The following is a 20417-nucleotide window of genomic DNA, read 5'->3' as shown; positions in this document are numbered from 1 at the left end:
TTGCTCTAAGTTAATGTAATAAAAAGCAGTATAAACTGCCAGGGGCTTCATAAAAGTCTGGTACTAATTGTTAGAGAGTGTGTTTGACCACTAGATATGCAGAATCAGGGATTCAGAATATACTCGGGTGTGTTCTAAAGCTTTACAAAGCCAGTCATGCAAAATTCAAAAAAGTGGATCTCAGAAGCATGTTTCTGCCTTCAGCTGAGGCAATTGAGCATTACCACCTTCTCTCAGCACATTGCCTGAATACATGGAGGTCTAGCTAGTCATCTCTGGAAAGAGCGAAGAGGCTTCCTATTTACCCTCCAAAGAACCTGAAAATATGAAACGTAAAGCTGTGAGCCACAGAATGGCATTGAAGGCCAATGTATGCTATTGTATTGGATTTATTATTTCCTTATGTTATAGTTTTGATAATATGTTAATTACTTTTACACCTTTCAGATTTTTGGTTTTTAGACTGTAGCTTTTTATGGCCTACTTTGGAATGATTTGTTGAGTTATGAAACTTCTCATAAATAATTCACTCTGGGGCCTGAAGAGAGAGATAGTAAGCTCTAGTCCACTTTATAGAAAAAAACAAAAAGCTAAACAAAATGAAAACCAAAAATCTGACAAGAACTAGGAAGCACTTCTACTCTTATTTCATTCCTGAAGAATTAACTCACTCAACACTGCTCAGGAAGATAATGGTCAAATGGGAAACCTATTCTAACTACCCCCAAATCTTTATACTTTAAACACTTCTCATCCTTATGCCACAGCATTTCTGGTTTGGCCTGTGTTATTTTTATTTTATAGTATTTTTAATCTGCTCCCTTACACAGCAAAGCTATATCCCATTCCATACATTCTTTAGCATGTAAAAAATTGAAGCAATTTTATTATTATATATGCGTGATTGTGAGAGATTGTGTTGTGGGAAGTACGGAATAGATACTGCCCTCACCAGCTTTTGCATACTTGCTTCTTTCATATTGTATAAGACTTTTTTATTTTGGTTTTTAAAAGTAGTCATCTTATGTGGCTAATGTACTAATAAGATACTTTTCAAATGTTTTCTTAATGTCATCTCTAATATACCTCAGAGTTCCAGTATAATGGATTACCTGAAAATTTGCAGGTTGTTGAAATAACCAAATGCCATTGCTTTCCTTTTGTCATTACTTTCACTAATTACAGAAAATGTCTATGAAATATTGTCCTGATTGAGGAAAATATAATATTTTAATCTCAGGCAAGACTCAAAAAGTTGGAATGACTATAATATATTTCTTTGCTTTGAATAGAAGACAGAGCAGCCTAACTTTATCACTATTTTTGCTTGTGTACAAGACAGAAAACAAAACCAAAACCAAATCCAACCAAAAAAACAAAGAAAGAACAAAAAAACCCCAATTAGTTGGAGAAAGCTTCATAAGGGGATCTGAATTTTAATCCTGGATCCTCTGTTTGATAAAGCTGTGTCTTGAAAGAAACATTTTTTTTAATTGAATTTTATTGTCTGTTTTTACTTTCAATCTTTAGTCAAAACACATCAGACCTTGCATTTGCTTCCCTTGGTACCTGCACTAATCATAAAAATATTGTTCAATAAAAAGTGTAAGCAAGGGGTGGTACCAGAGAGCCTGGCATGTTTGACTCCTCCCTTATTTCTCAGCCTCATCCTGTGTTGTAAGTGGGGATGGCTTTGCCTCATTCAGCTACTTTGTAGCCATTAACTTAATATTCAGTTCTTAGGGTTTATGTATTGGATTGGGATTTTTTGCTGGATATTTAAATACCTCTGTACTAGTTCTCAGCCCTTCTATTTTATCTCTATGGAACATATGGGAGCATTTGTTTTACAGTCTTCCCTCAGAATGTAATCATTTTTTCTGATTGCATATGTCTGGCATGGTAATTTCCCTTCTTAAACGTGAATGAAATTTGGGCAGTCTCCAAACCTAAACACACCCTCATTTCAAAAGCCAAAGTCCCGAGGGCTCAATTCCTGTTTACTGAGGAATTAAAGTCTTGTTAAACCACAAAGTGACTGTATACATCTTACTGACTTTTTATAAACAAAGAAACCCACACCCTGCCAAAGACCCAAGCCCTCAATAATTTATTTAATAGAATTAAGTGGTATTGCATCAAGTGAGAAGGACTTTGTTACTGCAGCACTGTATGGTACAGTCACATAATTCTTGCACGTGGTTGTGTAGTTTGCTTTATAAAAAGTTTAAATATGTGTTGATAATCAGTTATGTATTAAGATCTAGACAATTGTAATAGGAGAGTCTTAATAGATAAAACTATATGTGGAACAGTTACTTTAATGTGTTTTTACAAACTTTCTAACAGCAATGCTTTCAGGTCGCAGCTATAATTAGAGAGGGAGAATCTAGATAAAATTCAGTGGAGTTGTCAGTTTGCTGTATGTGGGTAGGCCGTATTAGTTGTGATGAGAAATGTACTTATTTCTAAATAAGGGAATGTTTACTTTGAAAACAGGTAGCCTCTTATCACCTGAGATTGTAGCTAAAATACTACTGTTTGAAGCAAGAAAAGCCTGTTCCTCCTTATGTAATCATTTTATTGTGAAAATAAGTGTATTAAAAAGGGATTAAAAATTTTATGAAAGATTTGTCTTTGATCTATGGATTTGCCCTTTTCAAGTCTCTTTACATCACAAAATGAAACACGTATACTTTCTTAATTTGACTCCTAGTAAATTGTCCATCCTGTTTCTATCTTTAAAAGACATAGGTCAATGCTTTCAAAAACCTCAAAATGCCATTTGCAAGAGCAAAAGGCACCTAGAAATCTGAAGTGCATGCCTCTGCTCTGCCACTAAGATTCAAACGTTCTCCTCAATTATTTCTTGTGATTTATTTTTTTTCTAAAACCTGGCATTTACAGTGCAATGTCTTAATGTTTTTCTGCAAAGACTATAGATTGTACCTGACTTCTGATACATGACCCAGCTTCAAAGGAATGATAGTTGTTATTAACCTAGGTATCTCTGTATATCCTTGTTGTTTCAGTTACTTTTGGCAATATTTTTTAGACAAGTCACTTGATGCTTTTGAAATATGTAGCACTAACTTTGAAAATCAATTTGAGCAAAAAATTCACCCCAGAATTAAAAAACCTACACACATTTAAACTGGTCTAAATTCAGAGCTAAGGTTCTGTTGCAAGTTAAAAAAAAAAAACCAGGAAATCTAAGATTTATGTTGTCAAATGGAAAAATGGCCCTTATGAACTTTGGTAAGACCGAATATAGGGTAAGTTTATACTCTGAAAAAAGTGGGAAAAGAATTAAACTAAAGCAGTGTATTTTTCTGCAGTAATTTGTATCAGATTTATGCTGTCTTATTTTAGATATGTCAAATCTGGTATATTATACTATTTTGTTCTATTTATGATGCTATATAATAGCTAAAATTCAAGGAAATAAATAGCAGTGACGTTCAAAGAGATGCTAACGCAATCAGATTAATGATGTTTATGAGAAGTATCTATTGAACGTGTTCTCTCTTGACACAAATGTTGGAGGGTAATATAAAAGCTTTTTTTAAGTTATCCATCTGTAAATTAGAGAATAGATAAACATTAACTGTAAAGCTAACTGATAAAAATTCTGAGAAATAATCTTCAATAATGCCTGTGTAGAAGGCCTGTCAGCCTTATTCCTTTTTCTGTCATAATTTAAAATACACATAAATTGGAATTCTGGGTACCAGAACCAAAATTAGTGACTTGAAACTCAGGTTTGATTATGAACTTGCACAATATACTTGGACCTCTTGATTTTGGTGAAGACCGTAAGCCATATCTCTTGAGTTTTGTTCAGGCCTACCCATGTGTGGATCATGCTTAGCCTTTGTATCTTTGCCGGTTGTTATTTCTTTGCATACACAATCTGAGAATAATGGCTTAAATAAGGAATAGTGAGTCTGCCTAACCTTTGCCCATGGGATTTGGTGGAGAAACATTAACAACTTGAACATGCATGTATATAATAGATTGCTGTGATAAGCACTCTAATATTTCACTATGTGTAGAAGGTCAGAAGAAAGAGTACTCTCGCTATTTATTCTGAAGAATTTGCAAATAACCATTTAGCTTTATGCTTCTTGCTAAGATATTTTCTGCTCTTTAACTATTATGAAAAAATTTCAAGTTATTTCCTTTCAGTTTAACAGAAGAGAATATACTTTACAGATTGGCCAGAAATAATAGAACTTAATTTTAAAACTGTTAGTATAAGAATTTGTTTACTTTTACAAAAAACTCATTTACAGTTTACAAGTGTAAATTGATTACATGAGGTTTTTGGAAGTGTAAGTTGAATAAACTTACTGCCAGTATACTAAAATTAAAAACTGGTAAATTAGTCTCAGCCTAGCTGTTGTTAACTGAGAAAGGCATGATACAGTATGCACAGATAGATCAAGGAAGGATCAAGAGAAGTGATTATTCTCCTCTTCTCAGCACTGGTTACACCACATCTAGGGTGCTCTGTCCAGTTCTGGCCTCCCCAGTGCAAGAGACATGGACATATTGGAGTGAGTTTAGTGAAGGGACACAATGATGATTAAAGGCTTGGAGAATGTTATCGTACAAGGAGAGGCTGAGAGAGCTGGGGGTGGTTCAGCCTGGAGAAGAGAAAGCTCAGGGGGATCTTATCAGTATGTACAAATACGTAATTGGGGAGAGGGAGTAAAGAACACGGAGCTAGACTCAGTGATGCCCAGTGTAAAGACAGAAGGTAGTGGGCATCTTGAAATAGATATACCGGAAATTCCATTTAAAAATGGAAACACCTTTTTTTAATGCGAGGGTGTCCAAACACTGGAACAGGCTGCCTAGAGAGGTCATGAGGTCTCCCTCCTTGGAGATAGTCAAAGCCTGGCTGGACACCATACTGAGTAACCTGCTCTAGCTGCCTCTGCTTTGTGCCAGAGGGTTTAACTAGACAATCTCCAGAGGTCCCTTCAAACCTCAACTATTCTATTAATCTGTGATACAGGTACTACCACCATTACAATTTCTTAGGGTCAAGAACAAAGTTTATTTCTGGGGGGAAATAAAAAAAAGATCAGACTACTTTAGAGGAGATGACCCTTGAAGAACATCCACAGAAATGCTGGCTAAATGTTAGGATGTGTAGTATTCAAGACAGATGGTCTTGCAGTCATTTCTAGACTTCCTGAAGTAATCAGAGAAACTCTGAAGTGCTTTTGCTCTGAGATACTCTTCAATCTCTTCATCTTTCTGTTTCACATCAGTATTTTCTCCCTTTTCACATGGAAATATGTTCATCAACCTCAGAAGAACTGTCCAAACCTGACTGTCTGGTTTCAGATTGCTGATGGAGCTGTGGCAGTATGATTTGAGATGGTTCCATACCTCTTCTGCTAATCATGGAAAAGCATGCAAGAAAGAATGCAGATGCAGCCTACCTTTTGCTTTGCCATTATTTAAGTAGTTAGAATATAGTTTTCCTCTGTTGTCTTCAAGTTCTGTGGTGGAGTAAATTAAAAAATGTGTGTAATGTTTTCTTAGAGGAATAAAGGTAGATAGATTTACTTCTTTTTTTCACTCTTGCACAGATTCATGTTTTGAATTTATTTTGAAAACCACCATGGATGTCAAAAGAAGGGTCAGAAGGAGAAATATCCACTCCACTTTTATTCTTTTCCATGCCATTCCATTTTCCAGTACTGCCCTTGGAAAAAATAATTTCACTGTAGAATGGAGCACAGAAAGAAGTGAGGCTCTGTTTCTTTTGATTGAAATATTGAGGAAAAGACCGCACAGTGTGCCACAGAGTTCTCCAAGAAAGTAGGCAGTTTACATGTAATTGTTTTGGCTTATTAAGATAAAAATGAAAATCATTCTACTCAAAAGAAGTGTGCAGTAGTTCTCTTGTATTATGGTATGTATGATAGTTCCATTAAGAATCAACTACTTTTTGTTATTCCATAGTGTTTTCCAAATACCAAATAAAATTTAAATTGCAGTAAACAGTACAAGCCTATTTTCATTTAGTTTTAAAAAAATATTATTTTAATATATATTTAAAGATCAGATTGCATTCAAATGCAGCCCAACAGATTTGGAAAGAGAAATACAACTCAAGAAGAGTTCTTTGATCCAAAAACTTTATAAACAGCCAAAGAAAAGGGACTGGAAATGAAGATTATTGTCTCAGGGCATGGTTGAATGAATAAATCTATTGTAGATTACTAGTAGTCAATAATATTATTTGGAAGATGTTCTGTTTTCCATCAGATGTATTTATACTTAAAATCACTCTATGGACTAAGTAGTTTTACCATCAGCAGATGCTAGAAGGAAAAAAAAAAATCTATGAACATGATTTGTTACAAGGGCATTTTTATCTGTGTTGTTTGACTCAGCTTTTAATTCAAACTTTTTAATTACTTTTGTTTCCTTTATTCCAGAGAGCACAATCAGATGAATTAGAAAAAATAGAAAAGCACAGCAAGGCATCCAAGGAAAAAGAAAACGCCAAGTCTTTGGATAAACCGGAACAGTAAGAACATACTTATGAAAGAACAGTTTTGCTCACTTCAGAAAACTTTCCCTGCTATAGTAAACTATCTAGAGATGTTATAAAATAAAAAAAGCCCCTGTACCTACGGACAGTGACTCATATAATTTTCTTTAATCACTCCTACAGGTTCCTCTATGAACTCTCACTAATTCCCAACTTTTCAGAACGTGTATTTTGCATCCTGTTCCAATCAACATTTTCAGAAAGCATTTGTTCAATCCGCCGCAAACTTGAATTGTTACAGAAACTGTGTGAGGTAGGTTGTGCTCTGTGAAAAGGTAGAGCTAAATTTCTGATATTTAATCTTGTTAAGTTGTACTCATATTTCAAAAGTTTACGCTTTATTTACTTTAAGTACTCATTAATTCCAAAGGATAGCAGAATAGAACGTTTTATGATTGTGCTTCAACATCAAAGCAGACATTAAGAATAGCTTTTGGTACTGAACTATATCATGTTTTTTGCCATCAGTGTATATCAGTCTCTGGAAAATAGTGTACCTTCTCCTTTTGTTAAAGTAAAGTCTTCCCTCTTCATAGTGACCATATCACTCCTTTCCAAATGAATGCCAGTTCAGGCCACCTTGTGTTTGCTTGGATTTTAGAAGTGTGCAACTCAATAACATCTCTGATATCTAAAATCAGTTAAAGACAGCAATGTTGTCTCTAGCTAGAAAAGATTACTGGAATTCTGTGCAAATTTAAAATTTGGGTTTCATCAGTATTTTCATAACTGAAAACTATTTGAAATATTTAATTGTTTTACCACTTAATAGTTTTTTTTTTTAAATTTGATTGATTAAATGTTTTCATTGTTCCATGTGGGTTTTTTATGATCTTCTTGCAGAATTCTCTCCTAAATTAAATATACCACTCACAATATCAGCATCAGTTAGGGAATTACTATTTTATTTTTCTCAACAGCTCACATCTGATAATATCATACAGATTTCCTTTTATTCTAAGTATCCATTTTGGAGATAACATTCTCCATTCACAACAAATTGCATATTGATATTATTCTACCTCTAGATGTTGTCATATAAATTTATTAATATATATAAATACATATTATATATAATATATAAAATATATTTAAGCCTTTATATAAGTATTACTTCTAAACAAAGTATCAACAAATTTGCTTGTCAGTAATACTGTTAACTGTAAATATTATTGTGAGTTTGAACAGAGAATTGTTTCTCTTTCTGTTTTGTAGACATTGAAAAATGGGTCAGGAGTTATGCAGGTCTTGGGTTTGGTTCTTGCCTTTGGAAATTACATGAATGGTGGAAACAGGACACGAGGACAGGCTGATGGGTTTGGACTTGATATCCTGCCAAAACTGAAAGATGTCAAGAGCAGTGTAAGTTGATTCTAGACTTTCTGTAGGCCTGAGAATGTTAAATTCTCAGAAAAATACTTTGTCTCCATTTCAAAGTAAATGGTGTGAAACTTATGAAGGCATGTCAAAGGGAAGTCTTTTGTTATTATAATTAGCTGATGGCACTTCTAGAGTTGGATATATTTCTGTATAAATATGAAAATAAACCATTTCTTTTTATAACTGTACAAACAAAAATACCTTAAATTGCGTCTTAGTTCCTAATCTGATATGTATTTGACTTTTGGTACACTGCATAGTTCTAACTTTTCCTGTATTCAGGAGAAATACTATGATCCTTACACTTAAAAGGTTTATACAGAAGTGGAAACAATTGTAAAAGGAAAGTTAACTGTGATTCAATGCTGATTCAAAATATTTGTGAGGAAAAAAAAAGTCACTCCTGAAAATGATTGAATAGGCATCCTGAGCATTTGGGATAACCCAAAATTCATCCTTTTTATACATCATGATTACAGAGTGTGCATTTCACATAGGACTATGGAACCACCCAAGTAAAGAGTAATCACAGCAAGTACTTGTTGTTTTAATATTTGTCTTATATAGTCGTCAGAGTAAGGAGAACGATAAGTAACCTTGTTTCTTGCTCAGTGCTAAACTGGAGCTTGTATGTTACCAGCACTTTTTTGGCATTGGTTATTCAGGTTGGAGTTGTATTCAGATATCTGCTTTTATTTACAAGGAAACAAAAATCTTTGAGTCTCTATGGCTATGATGAAAAGACTCATCTGAATGTGGACAGTGGTATGAGAAAGGTTATAGCAATAATTCTTGACACTTTAAATTGGTCCCTACATCTATCTAGTGAGTCGTTGTCAAGATCTGCTATTCTGACAGTGGCAGAAAAAGAAGAGTTTGTTTCCTTGCATGGTCACTCACTAAATATACATGCTTCAGCTGCTGGGTTAGCTAATGTGAGCAGACTGCTGTTTACCCTGAGTTGAGAGACCATGTCAGCCATTTGCCTTTAAAGGGGTGGAGGAACTTCATTCTGGCATGCTGGTTTCTTTGGTAAGCAAGGGAGTGACGATGTGAATGAAGCCTTGGTACAATGTGTTTAGGGCGGCTTATTTTAGCTGAACATTCTGGTTAACTCTAAGTACATCACCAGTACTCAGCTCAGTAGAACATTTAAGTATGCTAAATTTGGTTTGGTGACTCAGGTCTTTAGTATGGTGTAATTTGCTGGAAATATTATGACCATTAACCTTGCAATTGCAAGATACATCTTCAGTTTATTTGCTACTGATCACTTAGAAAAGTTCTTATAAAACAGTTTTTTGAAACTATCTGAAAATGTAATTCTGTCAAAAAACCTCTTAAAATCAAAGATTTTCTGCTGAAGTTTCGTTACAGAGATTACAGCGGGGAAACAATGAGAAAGTCCCCCCTAAACCCCCAAAAGTGCCAAAATTTCATTTAGAAAAATAACATTCTTTGTTTAATTTAACTTTGCTTTGGTTAGAGTTATTGATTAATAAGAAGATCTGAATGTTGTGAAACAAGTTGCATACATCAACCCTGAAACAATTTCTCTTCTTCTTGGGAAATTTCAAAATGTAAGGGTTCAGTTTACAAACAGGTAAATTTCAATAATCAGGAGTGGCTTACAGGAGTGTTATAACATATTTTTCTATTCTTTTCTTTAATGATTAAATGGTATTTCAGGGTGTTGGTTTGGGTTTTTGGTTTTGGTTTGTTTTTTTTTTTGGTGAAGGCACCAAATCAGCAAAAAAATTTTCTATACTTGACACTAAATATTTCATTTACTTGAATTTATCATTTCTGAATTTGTTTTTCTCAGTGAGTTTCAGTAACACAGCAAACCTTACTCTCTTCTATACAGGACAACAGCAGAAGTCTTCTATCTTACATTGTCTCATACTATTTGCGTAATTTTGATGAGGTGAGTGAGAATTAATTTTGCTCTTTTAAATTCCAGTTAAAAAAATCAACTTACTAAATTCACTCTTCTGCTGGCTGAGATGAGGAAATGTGCACAAATATTCTTCATGCTTTCAGTTATATATTTTAATATATAAAAAAGTAATGAACACTATGTAACTGTTCATTTGCATTTTTGCCAGGATGCTGGGAAAGAACAATGCATCTTTCCTCTTCCAGACCCACAAGATCTCTTCCAGGCTTCACAAATGAAGTTTGAAGACTTTCAAAAAGATCTCCGCAAAATGAAGAAAGATTTGCGAGGTACTGAACCTAGATTAAGTGCTAACTATATGTTATGAACATATCCCTGCTGTTATTGTTTGTATCATTTTGAGAAATCAGATGATAGTATAAAAATAGTCAGGTATTTTTGACTTCTCAATTTCTATTTTCTTTCCTTAATTTGCTTTTTCATGACCATTTAAGCAATAATTCATAGTTTTCTGTAGATAATCTGGAAGAGGTTATTTAAATAAACATCATCAAACCAGTTAGGTAAAATCTTTTGTTACAAAACCAGAACAATTTTTTTTTTTCCAAACTTATTTCAAGAAGTCTTTCACTATAAAAAGAATTGCAAAGCGTTGGACCACGTTCATGACAAAAAAAATGTTGATAATCAGGTCCAAATACTCTCTGGTAGATAATATATATGGCATGTTGTTAAAAACAGTTGAAATAACCTGACTTTAGTAAAAAATAATATGCAAAGGAAGTATTTTTTTTCTCCTGCTTCTGGAATGGTTTCTTTAAATGAACCCAAGAAGCTTAAAATAAGGTGTATTTTCTAGTCTTTAATAAAGAACATGTATCACATGTAATACATTTTTTAATAACATTGGGAACTAAGCACTAAGTTTAAGTTAAGCAAGAGTAGCTTGCACAAATGATGGCTAATATCAATGATCTTCAATATTTTTGCCAAAAGTCTCTGCTAGACTGGCCAGTTATGTACTATTACGCTATATCTTGGAGAGAAGGATTCAAATCAAGGAGTGAAATTATCTTTACATTTCTGTTGCCTTGCTGATTTTGAATGGCATGCATCTGGAGAACAAGGAATGGTTTGGTAAACCATTATTCCCCGAACAACCTAGAATGGAAGGTTCTCTATTAAAACAAAAACATAACATGGTTACCAAATGATACCTGACCTTTCCTTCTTGCCCCTATCAAGCTTTCTGTGTGGATGTTTTAAAATTTGTTTTAAATGTTTAGAGGTAATATTTAAAGTTGTATCAAGGTCACTTAGTGTGATGCTGAGGGGTGAACTGCAGCACCATCTGTTTGCTGCCCCGAACAATCTAGGAGGCAAAAATCCCACATTTCAGCTATGAAAAATTATTTCTTGCAACTTTCAGATAATCTGAGAGCTGATCTCCAAGCTCGCCCGTAGAGAAGAAAGATGCTTAGGTACTTGAATTCAGGTGCATGTTTACGAACATCCATGGGGGCAGACGTTATTCCTTGCAAGTTCACCAGAAATATTTTTATATAGACTGAGGGTTAGATATTTTTAGATCAAGGTTGAAATTTGCACACAGACATAAATCTCTTATGGAATAAATCCACACTATGCAGTGATCAAAGCAGGGGTTCTGTAAAAATGGAAATTACATGCTTCGCTCTGCCATCAGGCTGCAGTTGAATTTTTTCTGTGCTTCCAATCCAGCCCTTAGGCTGGAGTCTCTGTTGTCAGTCTGTTCTGTAATTAATAAAACTGAAGAATAACTGCAGACACCATCACTCTTTCCCTATTCCCTTTGGTACAAACTTTTTGGGGGACAGCATCAGCCCCCTTCTACATCCTCTCCTGGATATGAAGTGACAATTTCAATACCAGTCTGCAATCTCATTCATGACTTCTTATCATCCATAAGTGATGCAAAATGCTTTGTGTTGGCGCTCTTTTCCAAAGAAAAGTGTCACCCTAAATTAAAAATAATTTGTGTTAAAAAAATTTGATGACTGCAAGAGCATTCACTAAAAATTCTGGGTATTCCAATAGCTTAATTGTTGTAATGCTTTCAGTGAGACAGGATAGCCAAGTTTAATGACAGTCTTTTAAAAATAGAGTACAAGTTTTAGCTGAATGGATAAAATTACTTCAGAGTGGTTTTCTTCTGCATTTAGTTTAAGTGTACTACCAGATTTGCTAATGCGCATCTGGAACCTTATGAGTTACTAGAGCTAGCAAGTGCCTCATTAAATGACTGAGCAGGAAGAAGGCTGTAAGATGCTAAGCAAATTCTGACAAAATCCTAAATATGATCCTCTCCTTTTGAAGTCAGTGAGAGTAGATGAGTATTGAGTATTCCTGGGAAATACTGACTTTAAAGCTATAGAAATAGATGCCCACAAATGCATTCCAGTTTTATACTGAGATGCAGACTGTAAACTTGGACCTATTTTCATCAGTAATTAGATGGAAGATTCATGAGAGGATTTCACCATTTATGGGGGGGGTGGATGTTTACTTTGTTCTTTATCACTGAAAAACTGAAAATTGGACATAAGAGGCAGTATCACCACTTCAAGGGTATTCTGTCCATGTTAGTTTCAAATACCCTGCAAACCATGCATAGCGAGATCACACTTAGTACAATGGGGGAAGGGGGTATTGCTTCAACTAGGAACGAAAGCTTCTGAAGATATTTTATTTCTGCCTTTAAAAGCTTTCTATGATCATTATTCAAAAGTAAACTTCATCCCAGGAGGATCCTTTCATAAAATTATGGGGCTGCTTAAAAAACAACAACAACAACAACAAAATCACAAAGTAGAGGAAGTTTATTATTTAAAAAAAAAAGTTTTGTAACCGTAATAATAGCAGTTCATTCTAGCAATGCTGTATTTTTCCATCTAAATATGTCAGCAGCATACAGAGAGACGTGCAGATATAAATAATCTTTACAGTTCTGTAAAATAATTTCATTGTCATGCTCTTTCACAGTTCTGAGCTTGGGCTTATGTTTGTATTAAATGAGTTGTTACGCTGATTGCTTAAAAAGAAAAAGCACTCATGATGTTCAAACTTGTATGCTTTCTTCCCTTTTGACTGTGGAGGCTCTTGTCCGTTTTAAAGTTTTTATGAACTGTGTATGCCTTGCAGTTTGTAAATGCTAGGAAAAAAAGCCTCTTCTAAGATTTCAGATTAAAAATATAAGTCCAAAAGACTTTCAGAAAGCATGCTGTATGCCTGTTCCAAGATTAACAAGACAGAAATTTGCTTTTTTTTTAATTGAAAAAAAAAAAATCTCCGCTAAAATTATAGTGGAAGCTACACTAATTACATAATATCAAACTTGCAAATAGTTCAGTTTTGGTTTTGTTTTTTAAAATAATATAGACCCCTGGGATAAAGTTTAGATACTAGAGGATTTTTTTAAGATAGAAGACCAAAGAACAGGTAGATCCTTTTACTAACAAACCAAGGGAGTTTGGCTCCATCTGTTGCTCCCAGATTTCACAGCTCTCCAGGATTCTCACTTTAGCCTTTTTGACTTCAGTGACATATAGTTTGTTAAGCAACTTGATCTGCTTTTGATCTCTCCTGGCTGTCAGCAAGGTTCCTTGATGCAGTCATGCCAAGCAATGACTTCTGTTCCTATGTCATTCCACGGAAGAAACTTTAGCACTTGCCACATGACTTAAATCAACTCACCATGTAAAGAAAATTGAGCATCCAGGGTCACAAGAGCAGTGCGTGACTCTCACTGATTAGGACCTGTGTTGTGTATCTATTATTATCAGTATATTTTTCTAGACACTTCAGAATGCAAGAGGTGGGGCAGAAAGATGTGGGGAAATGGTGTTTTGAATCAATTAATGTTTTAATCCTCTCTGCTCTGACACTTGCTGGAGGTACAATTGTGGTTTAGGAAAATGTTGGATTTGTAGCCCATGAAATTTTTCAAGACATGTATTTAGTTTAGAAAAGAACTAGGACACTAAAATGGCAGTGAGAGTTACAGTATTTGTGAAGCACTTAAGGCAAGTAAAAACTGTTTAGAAGCTGTTCTTTGGCTACACATTAACATTTTAGCTTTACAATAGTAAGTTTATTCTTGCAAATAAAAAAATAATTCATCAGTTGTCACTTATTGCAACACTTTCACTGAAGCTCAGCTAAAAGGGAATTAGAAACAATGTCAGGCGGAAAATAAATCTGACTAGTAGAATTTTGAAGACATGAATAATACCATATAATGTAGACTGCTATAAAATCAGGTTGAAGTCAGGACTTGTTTATATGTCATAATGTTGTCATATTTAATATCTTTGATTGAAAACTGATTACAAATAGTAATTATGATAATTAAATATTTTTGTAGAGATGGTTTCTTTTCCTACGGTGAGTGTTTACAACTCCTTGAAAAGTCTCCATTGATACGAAGTAGGCTGTGTGGCCCAGTACATCTCTCTGATTTGGAATAAATGTGACTGAGAATGTTTATAAAGTGTTAAGCATTTGCAGGACACTTAGTATTTTAAAAAGTATGTTCTAAGAAAAGCCCCACAGTAACTTGGAAAAATACACGTTCCCTATTTTTATGTGCTTCTTAGAGTCACCTAAAATTATCTATTCAGCTTGGATCTGCTGGTTGTAGAGCTGGTACGTGCTCTTGGGTTTAATACCTGCTGTGTAAATCAGAGCATTGGAAGTACCATATTGTGCAACACAAAGATGTTTAAAAGTTGTATTTGGGGTGGTGTCAATGTGGGACTGAGAGAGATGGGGCAGTAGTAGGCATGATATGCTTTGACCCCTTACTATATCTTTCTCACATAGTTTAACTATTTAGCTTTTGACAAATTTTTTTTAGAACATTCCTCTTGCCTCACTAATGGTTACCCCTAACAACTACAAAGAGGCCCCAACCCTAAGAGTGCAGTCGAGCTGTAGTTTGAGATGGAATTTTCCTCTTAGTGGCCAACTGTGTGTCTGGGGTGCACTTTGCAAAATAAGATTGTATCCACTGCTAGTTCTTTCATAGGCAATATTAATGTTTGCAGGCTAAAATAAAAAAGATGCACCATTCTATTTGCACGGCATCTCTTCTCTCACACGCATGTATCCTCGTATCTTTTCATATTCACAAGACGCTCTGTTTCCATCACAGTTCTGATTATGGGGCAACATTTTGGTGCCACTTCTTGATCAGGAACAGGAGCGGTATTAATTTCAACTTCAATTAACAAAGTTAAGCAGCCTAAGCCATTTAGGGTCCCACTACAGATGACAGAAAAGGAAGGGATTTCTGTCCTAAAATTGATTGTTCTCTCCTAAAATTGAGTGCTGAGGAAAGGTCTTGAGTTTAGTCTGGGGACCTATCTTTTAAATAGCTAAAGTTTGATGAAATGAAGTCCATCCTAAGAGGTTTCTCAAAACCCTAATATGTTGTTAGATGTGCTTCTACACTGGTATTCCAAGTTGTTTCAAGAGAAGGTAGGGAGCTGGAGGACAGAGAACTGAAATGGAGAAAAAGTTGTGTTCTTGGAGAGTTTGAATTCATTGCCACATCAAAAACTTTCTGTTTCAAGATACTTTGAAGTGTCTGTGTTTCTGTTATTCTCTGTCAGTAGTTTTGATATAAATGGGAGTGAAGATTTTTTCATAATTAAGAAATAGATTTTTGGTTTTTCTTATATGATCCATAGATCCATATTCTGATGAAAAGATGCCTTCCATCTTTTATAATAAAATGCCAAATCTCTCAAGGTAACTATTAATAAAATAATATAGCAACATTAGCAGTTTTGGTCAATCCTACAGTTATCTCTACAGTCTACATTTACAGAAATAGCTATTGTTTTAACCAAATTAAGTCTTTACTTTTGCCTACTCATTAACAGCTGTGCATCCACAAATTCTAGCTGTTTTTTCCACCATCACTGAAAGGGTTAATTGCTGCAGCTATGCAGCATGCAGACTCCTAAACCTAAACCAGATGTAAACTAAAGCCAGGCTTTCAGTCAATCTGTGAGTCATATTTTACTGTCCTCAAAACTCCAAACAAGGAGCTGTCTATGGAAGCCCTTGAAGACTCAGCAGTTCTTAGTGTAAGTCTTTACAATTCCAAAAAAAATAAATAAAAGAAAATTAAGAGCTCTTTCTGTACTTGTGGCCGAGTTCATCAGTTTGTCTTTTGATGAGGCCAGTATTGTTTCCTTTAGGTAAAGTCTAAGCTTTCTTTTAAAGTCACAGGTTGCGGTTATAAGGAATCCAGAAAGCACTGAGGGAGTTGTGAAAGCAGTGGTTATGCTGGGATATACTTTTCGGGCAAGTAGGACACAGGCAGATCTCCTGTGGGAGTCTGAGTACTCAGAACCTCTGAAAATTAAGGACATAATTTCAAAACTTCCTTAAAGAATTAAAAACAAGTAGTCTATCAAATCTCAGTGCAATGTGTGCTCTCAGGTACCTTAAATGGTCTTGAAAAACCACGTCAGTTCTGTATAACTTCTATAGATAAGTATGTGGTTTCAGAAGTGGTTAACCAAAACAACCTAATGGACCTGTTAATTACTCACCCAAGATAATTCACAGTTCTGCTTGCTTTCTTATTGGGTTTTCTGGTGGGTTGCTTTTTTTGTTGTTGTTGTCGGTTTGGGGGAGGGGTTGCTTTTTGCATTTGTTTTTAGGTTTGAGTGTGTTGCAAGAAAAATCATGCTGCCCGCTATTATCCTGACCAAAGACAGTACAGGAAGCCTGACAAGCAGCGGATCATCTGCTCACACATTTTGTTCAAAAAGACATCATTTAGGGTTAGAAGAGATTTGTGCTTCCAAGTGCTAAAATTTAGTATCCAACAGAACTAGATGGAAAACTTGCATTAAAAAAATATTCTCCATCTTGAAAACATTTTTTTTCTCCCTTTTAAAAAAGTAAAGCAACTATTTTTGATAATGAGACTGGGTGCATTTTAGATCACTTACACTTTCAGTAAGCAATTCTGGTTAGTACAATGCACAGAATGTTTTCTGACTCTTCTTTTCTTTTTCTGTATAGATGTCTCTTAATCAATATTGGCTGTTGTGAAACTTTGTATGGTTTTAGTATATTGACCTAAAATTAAAATAAAGTAGGATGAGCAAGCTAACACAATAGCTTGAAAAATGGCAATTAATTGTATTTTAGCATAGAAATAGAGAACGAGATGAGATTCTTGAGATACTGGATACAGCTGGAATTGCAATTTCTCTAAATCTCTAAACCGGTTTTGAACACAGATTTTCACATCAATTTCCAGATCAGGAGCATTTGAGAGATCTGGGTATGTATGGGCAAAAAGCTACCAGTTTGAATTGCCCAAAATTTAGAAGGTCCTCCCAACAAGAATCCATTTGTATTGCTTCTCTGGAAAATCTCATACAGTCCTCTGCAGCATATGATGTTAGAGAGGACATGAAATTAGATGGACTATTAGTCTTTCTCATTTTTGGGATATTGCTTATATGTTAAAATTGATTTAGAGGGTTGGAGAAGAGGTGTCTGCCAATGCCAACTTCTGCTTAGGATTTGAGATCTTTGGAAGTTATAAGATCAGTGCATGAGGACTGGGTATTCGGGACTACAGGGAACTGAAACCACCTCCTTGCTGCAAAGCAATACGAAGAAGTTTTTACCTTTCTTTATTCCTGTTTGGGCAAATCCATGTTGTCAGATAAGCTTCTACCTAGTACTTGGCTTTTGTGACTGCCTACAGGACTCTCATGTGTGGTGCCTTGAATACCTTTCAATTCTTTCATTATGAGAAAACTTAAAATCTTCTTAAAGTGAACTGAACATAGGAATATGCTAGCTTTGTCTAAGTCTTTCAGTTGTGTACACATCTCCCAAGGTGACAGAATAACTAAGCCTGTGAGAACAGGGATGATAACAGAGCAAGTTTTGAGTCTGTTATCAAAAAAAAAGAAACAAAACTTTTACAAACTCGTCACAGCAGATCCCCTTTGCCAACCTATTCCTTTGATATCTGGGAAGTTTAGCTGGGCTGCTTCATAGACAGAAATGTGTTTCAGTATGAAGCTGAGAAAAAAATATTAAATATAGAAGACTGTTGGTATACTGACATACTTTTTGGTGTTTAGGTTTTTTTGTTTGGGGGTTTTTTTTGGTATGTTTCATCTCCACATTGCTTAGAAGTTATTAAATACTCTTCTGACACAAACCTTGATTCAGTATCTTATTCCTTACCTTGGGCAGAAATACTGGTAACTGTCTAGTGTTTTGTGTTCTTTTCAGAAGATCAGCACCTTAATTTCTTAAGTTACAGTGAGGAATAACAATATCTAATCCAAATAGTGGGGTTTTATAGTCTTGTGACAAATTACAGAACATGATAAATGAGTGTTATATCTGACAGGTTGTGTAGGGACACCAGAGCACCAGGTCTGGTGCATCAGGTCTTGGTGCTCTGGAGAACTGGGAAACTTAGGAAGAGCTTACAGGCCTGTTTAATTCTTTAATGAAGAAAGTATCCAATGAACTAGTTTGTTTTAAGAATCATAATACTGATATTAGTATGGTAATAATGACAGAATTTGGCCTATATTTAAAGGTTGGATGCTACATATGATATCTTACTTTCTATAAAGCAAGAAAAAGGGATTTTTTCCTGTGTTTTTCGTTTGGATTTTAAATGACTTAGACATCATTTGCAATTCAGGAATAGGGTCAAAAATGGACCAGAACTGTTATTCTTCTGAATAACACTGATTTTAGTCTTTTAACGGGGGAGGGGGGGAACAAACAAAAAAACCTCCACCAAAAACTGGAGAAACAAAGCTATCATTAACTGCACTCCCTTTCCCCCACCTCATATACATGCACAAACAAATCAACCATGGAAGAGCTTCCAGTATTTGAATGGTTAAAGAACAGACATCTCATTCTGACAATATTACATGTTTTTCTTTTCCATAGCAAGTTGAATATAAAGGATAGTATATCCCTGCATTTCCTTATAGACTTTGAAAAGGGACTGCTTCAGGCTATTGGCATGGGTATAGGCTAAGATTGTTGGTGGGCATATATCTTAAGATCTATATTTCTCTCAAATCAGCTGAGAGATCAGGAGTTCATCGTGAGCTGCAGACATTAATTCAAGAGAGTATAATGTTATACTTCTGTGAAGAATATGTAATCCATATTCTGGAAAAAGGTATGGAATTTTGGTGATATTAAATGTTACGGTAGGTTCTATAGTATCTTTCAGCTCTGCTACTTATTTCTGAAGAGGAGAAAAGAATAATAGAAAATCTATATGTCACCATCAGAATGTCTTTCTTTGCAGAATAGTATGTAGCTTCTCTATTTTTGTCTATCATACACTGTAAGAAAATTCATGGCCATTTGGATCCCCTCCCCTATTTCAGATGTGTTGACTAACATTTATTTAAAAATTACAGGCTTCTCCATGTGACTATATTCATGGTGTTTTTTAGTTTTGGGTTTGTTTTTGGGGGGGGGGAGTGTTTTTTTAAATACTGCTTCATAAGCAGGGTTACCTGTTTAATTAAATATATTCATGTTAATTTTTCCCCCTTAGAATCTGCTGGTATTTATTTCTATTTTGCTCTAAGCTTAAAAAAAAAACCCCAACAAACCAACCCCCCCCCCCCCCCCAAAACCCCAAACCAAAAACAAACAACCAAACACACAAAAACCCAAACAGTGAAATTTTTATTGTCACCCTGGCTTTACTCCACTTGTGCGGAGTTACCAATTATTTGAGTCAGTCTGTTCTTCTGTATATGTGCATTTTAAAAACTGGTATCTCTAATTGTCTTTGGTATATTCACAACTATGGGAAAAAATGATTAACCAGTGTCTATGAGATCTAAAGCTGCATTCTCCAAAGATTTGCCCCAGATATAGCAGACCAGATGAGTAGCACCAGATGAGAATCAAATTATACAGCTAACAGAATACAAAGGGTGATATAACTACTGTCATATATATTTACCTACTTGGCAGTCTAGCTTGAATGACAAGGTACAGATCTGTAGTGGGTTGGCTGACAAGCCTTTGCCAAAATTAATGAAACTTTGGATCTTTGTCTCTAATTATATTATCTTTAATTGCTCTACTATTCTCTTTTGGATATGTCATTAGTTTCTTGCTGTAAACTAGAGACTGGTATTGTTTACCAGAATATAAATTCATGCTTGCTGAAGTAAGAACAAGATGACAACTGATTTCCCCCCCCCGAAACCTTTTCAAATATTACAGAATGACATTTTTAGAGCATATAATGGTGATACATGTAAGGCTACTACCTTTTGTTTCCAGTCTTCAGAATCAGACTACAATTCTCATCTGTAGATATTTGGATTGATGCAATTCTAGACATCATTTATATTTACGGGAGATAATTATGATAGTACATTCTGCTGCTTCAAAATCTTTTTTTAAATGTCTAACCAGTCTTCTGTATTTAGAGACATATTAATAATCCTGTTTTGCCAAAAGAAAGCCTAGAGAGTA

General features: G+C 34.9%; 1 protein-coding gene across 1 annotated transcript in view; it reads left to right on the top strand.

Annotated features, from left to right (window-relative positions):
- The window catches only part of FMN2 (formin 2), a 162012-nt gene that overhangs the window by 93568 nt on the left and 48027 nt on the right, over positions 1 to 20417 (top strand). The window contains exons 9-13 of the mRNA XM_010562944.1: positions 6462 to 6553; positions 6701 to 6830; positions 7793 to 7939; positions 9825 to 9884; positions 10066 to 10186. Coding sequence (XP_010561246.1) covers positions 6462 to 6553; positions 6701 to 6830; positions 7793 to 7939; positions 9825 to 9884; positions 10066 to 10186 — 550 coding nt within the window. The remainder of the gene's footprint in view (positions 1 to 6461; positions 6554 to 6700; positions 6831 to 7792; positions 7940 to 9824; positions 9885 to 10065; positions 10187 to 20417) is intronic.

The sequence above is a fragment of the Haliaeetus leucocephalus genome, unplaced genomic scaffold (genome assembly GCF_000737465.1).
Source record: "Haliaeetus leucocephalus isolate CR32 unplaced genomic scaffold, Haliaeetus_leucocephalus-4.0 Scaffold162, whole genome shotgun sequence".
NCBI classification, from domain to species: domain Eukaryota; kingdom Metazoa; phylum Chordata; class Aves; order Accipitriformes; family Accipitridae; genus Haliaeetus; species Haliaeetus leucocephalus.
The sequence above is the reverse complement of the archived record's forward strand: the minus strand, read 5'-3'. Positions and strand labels throughout refer to the sequence as shown.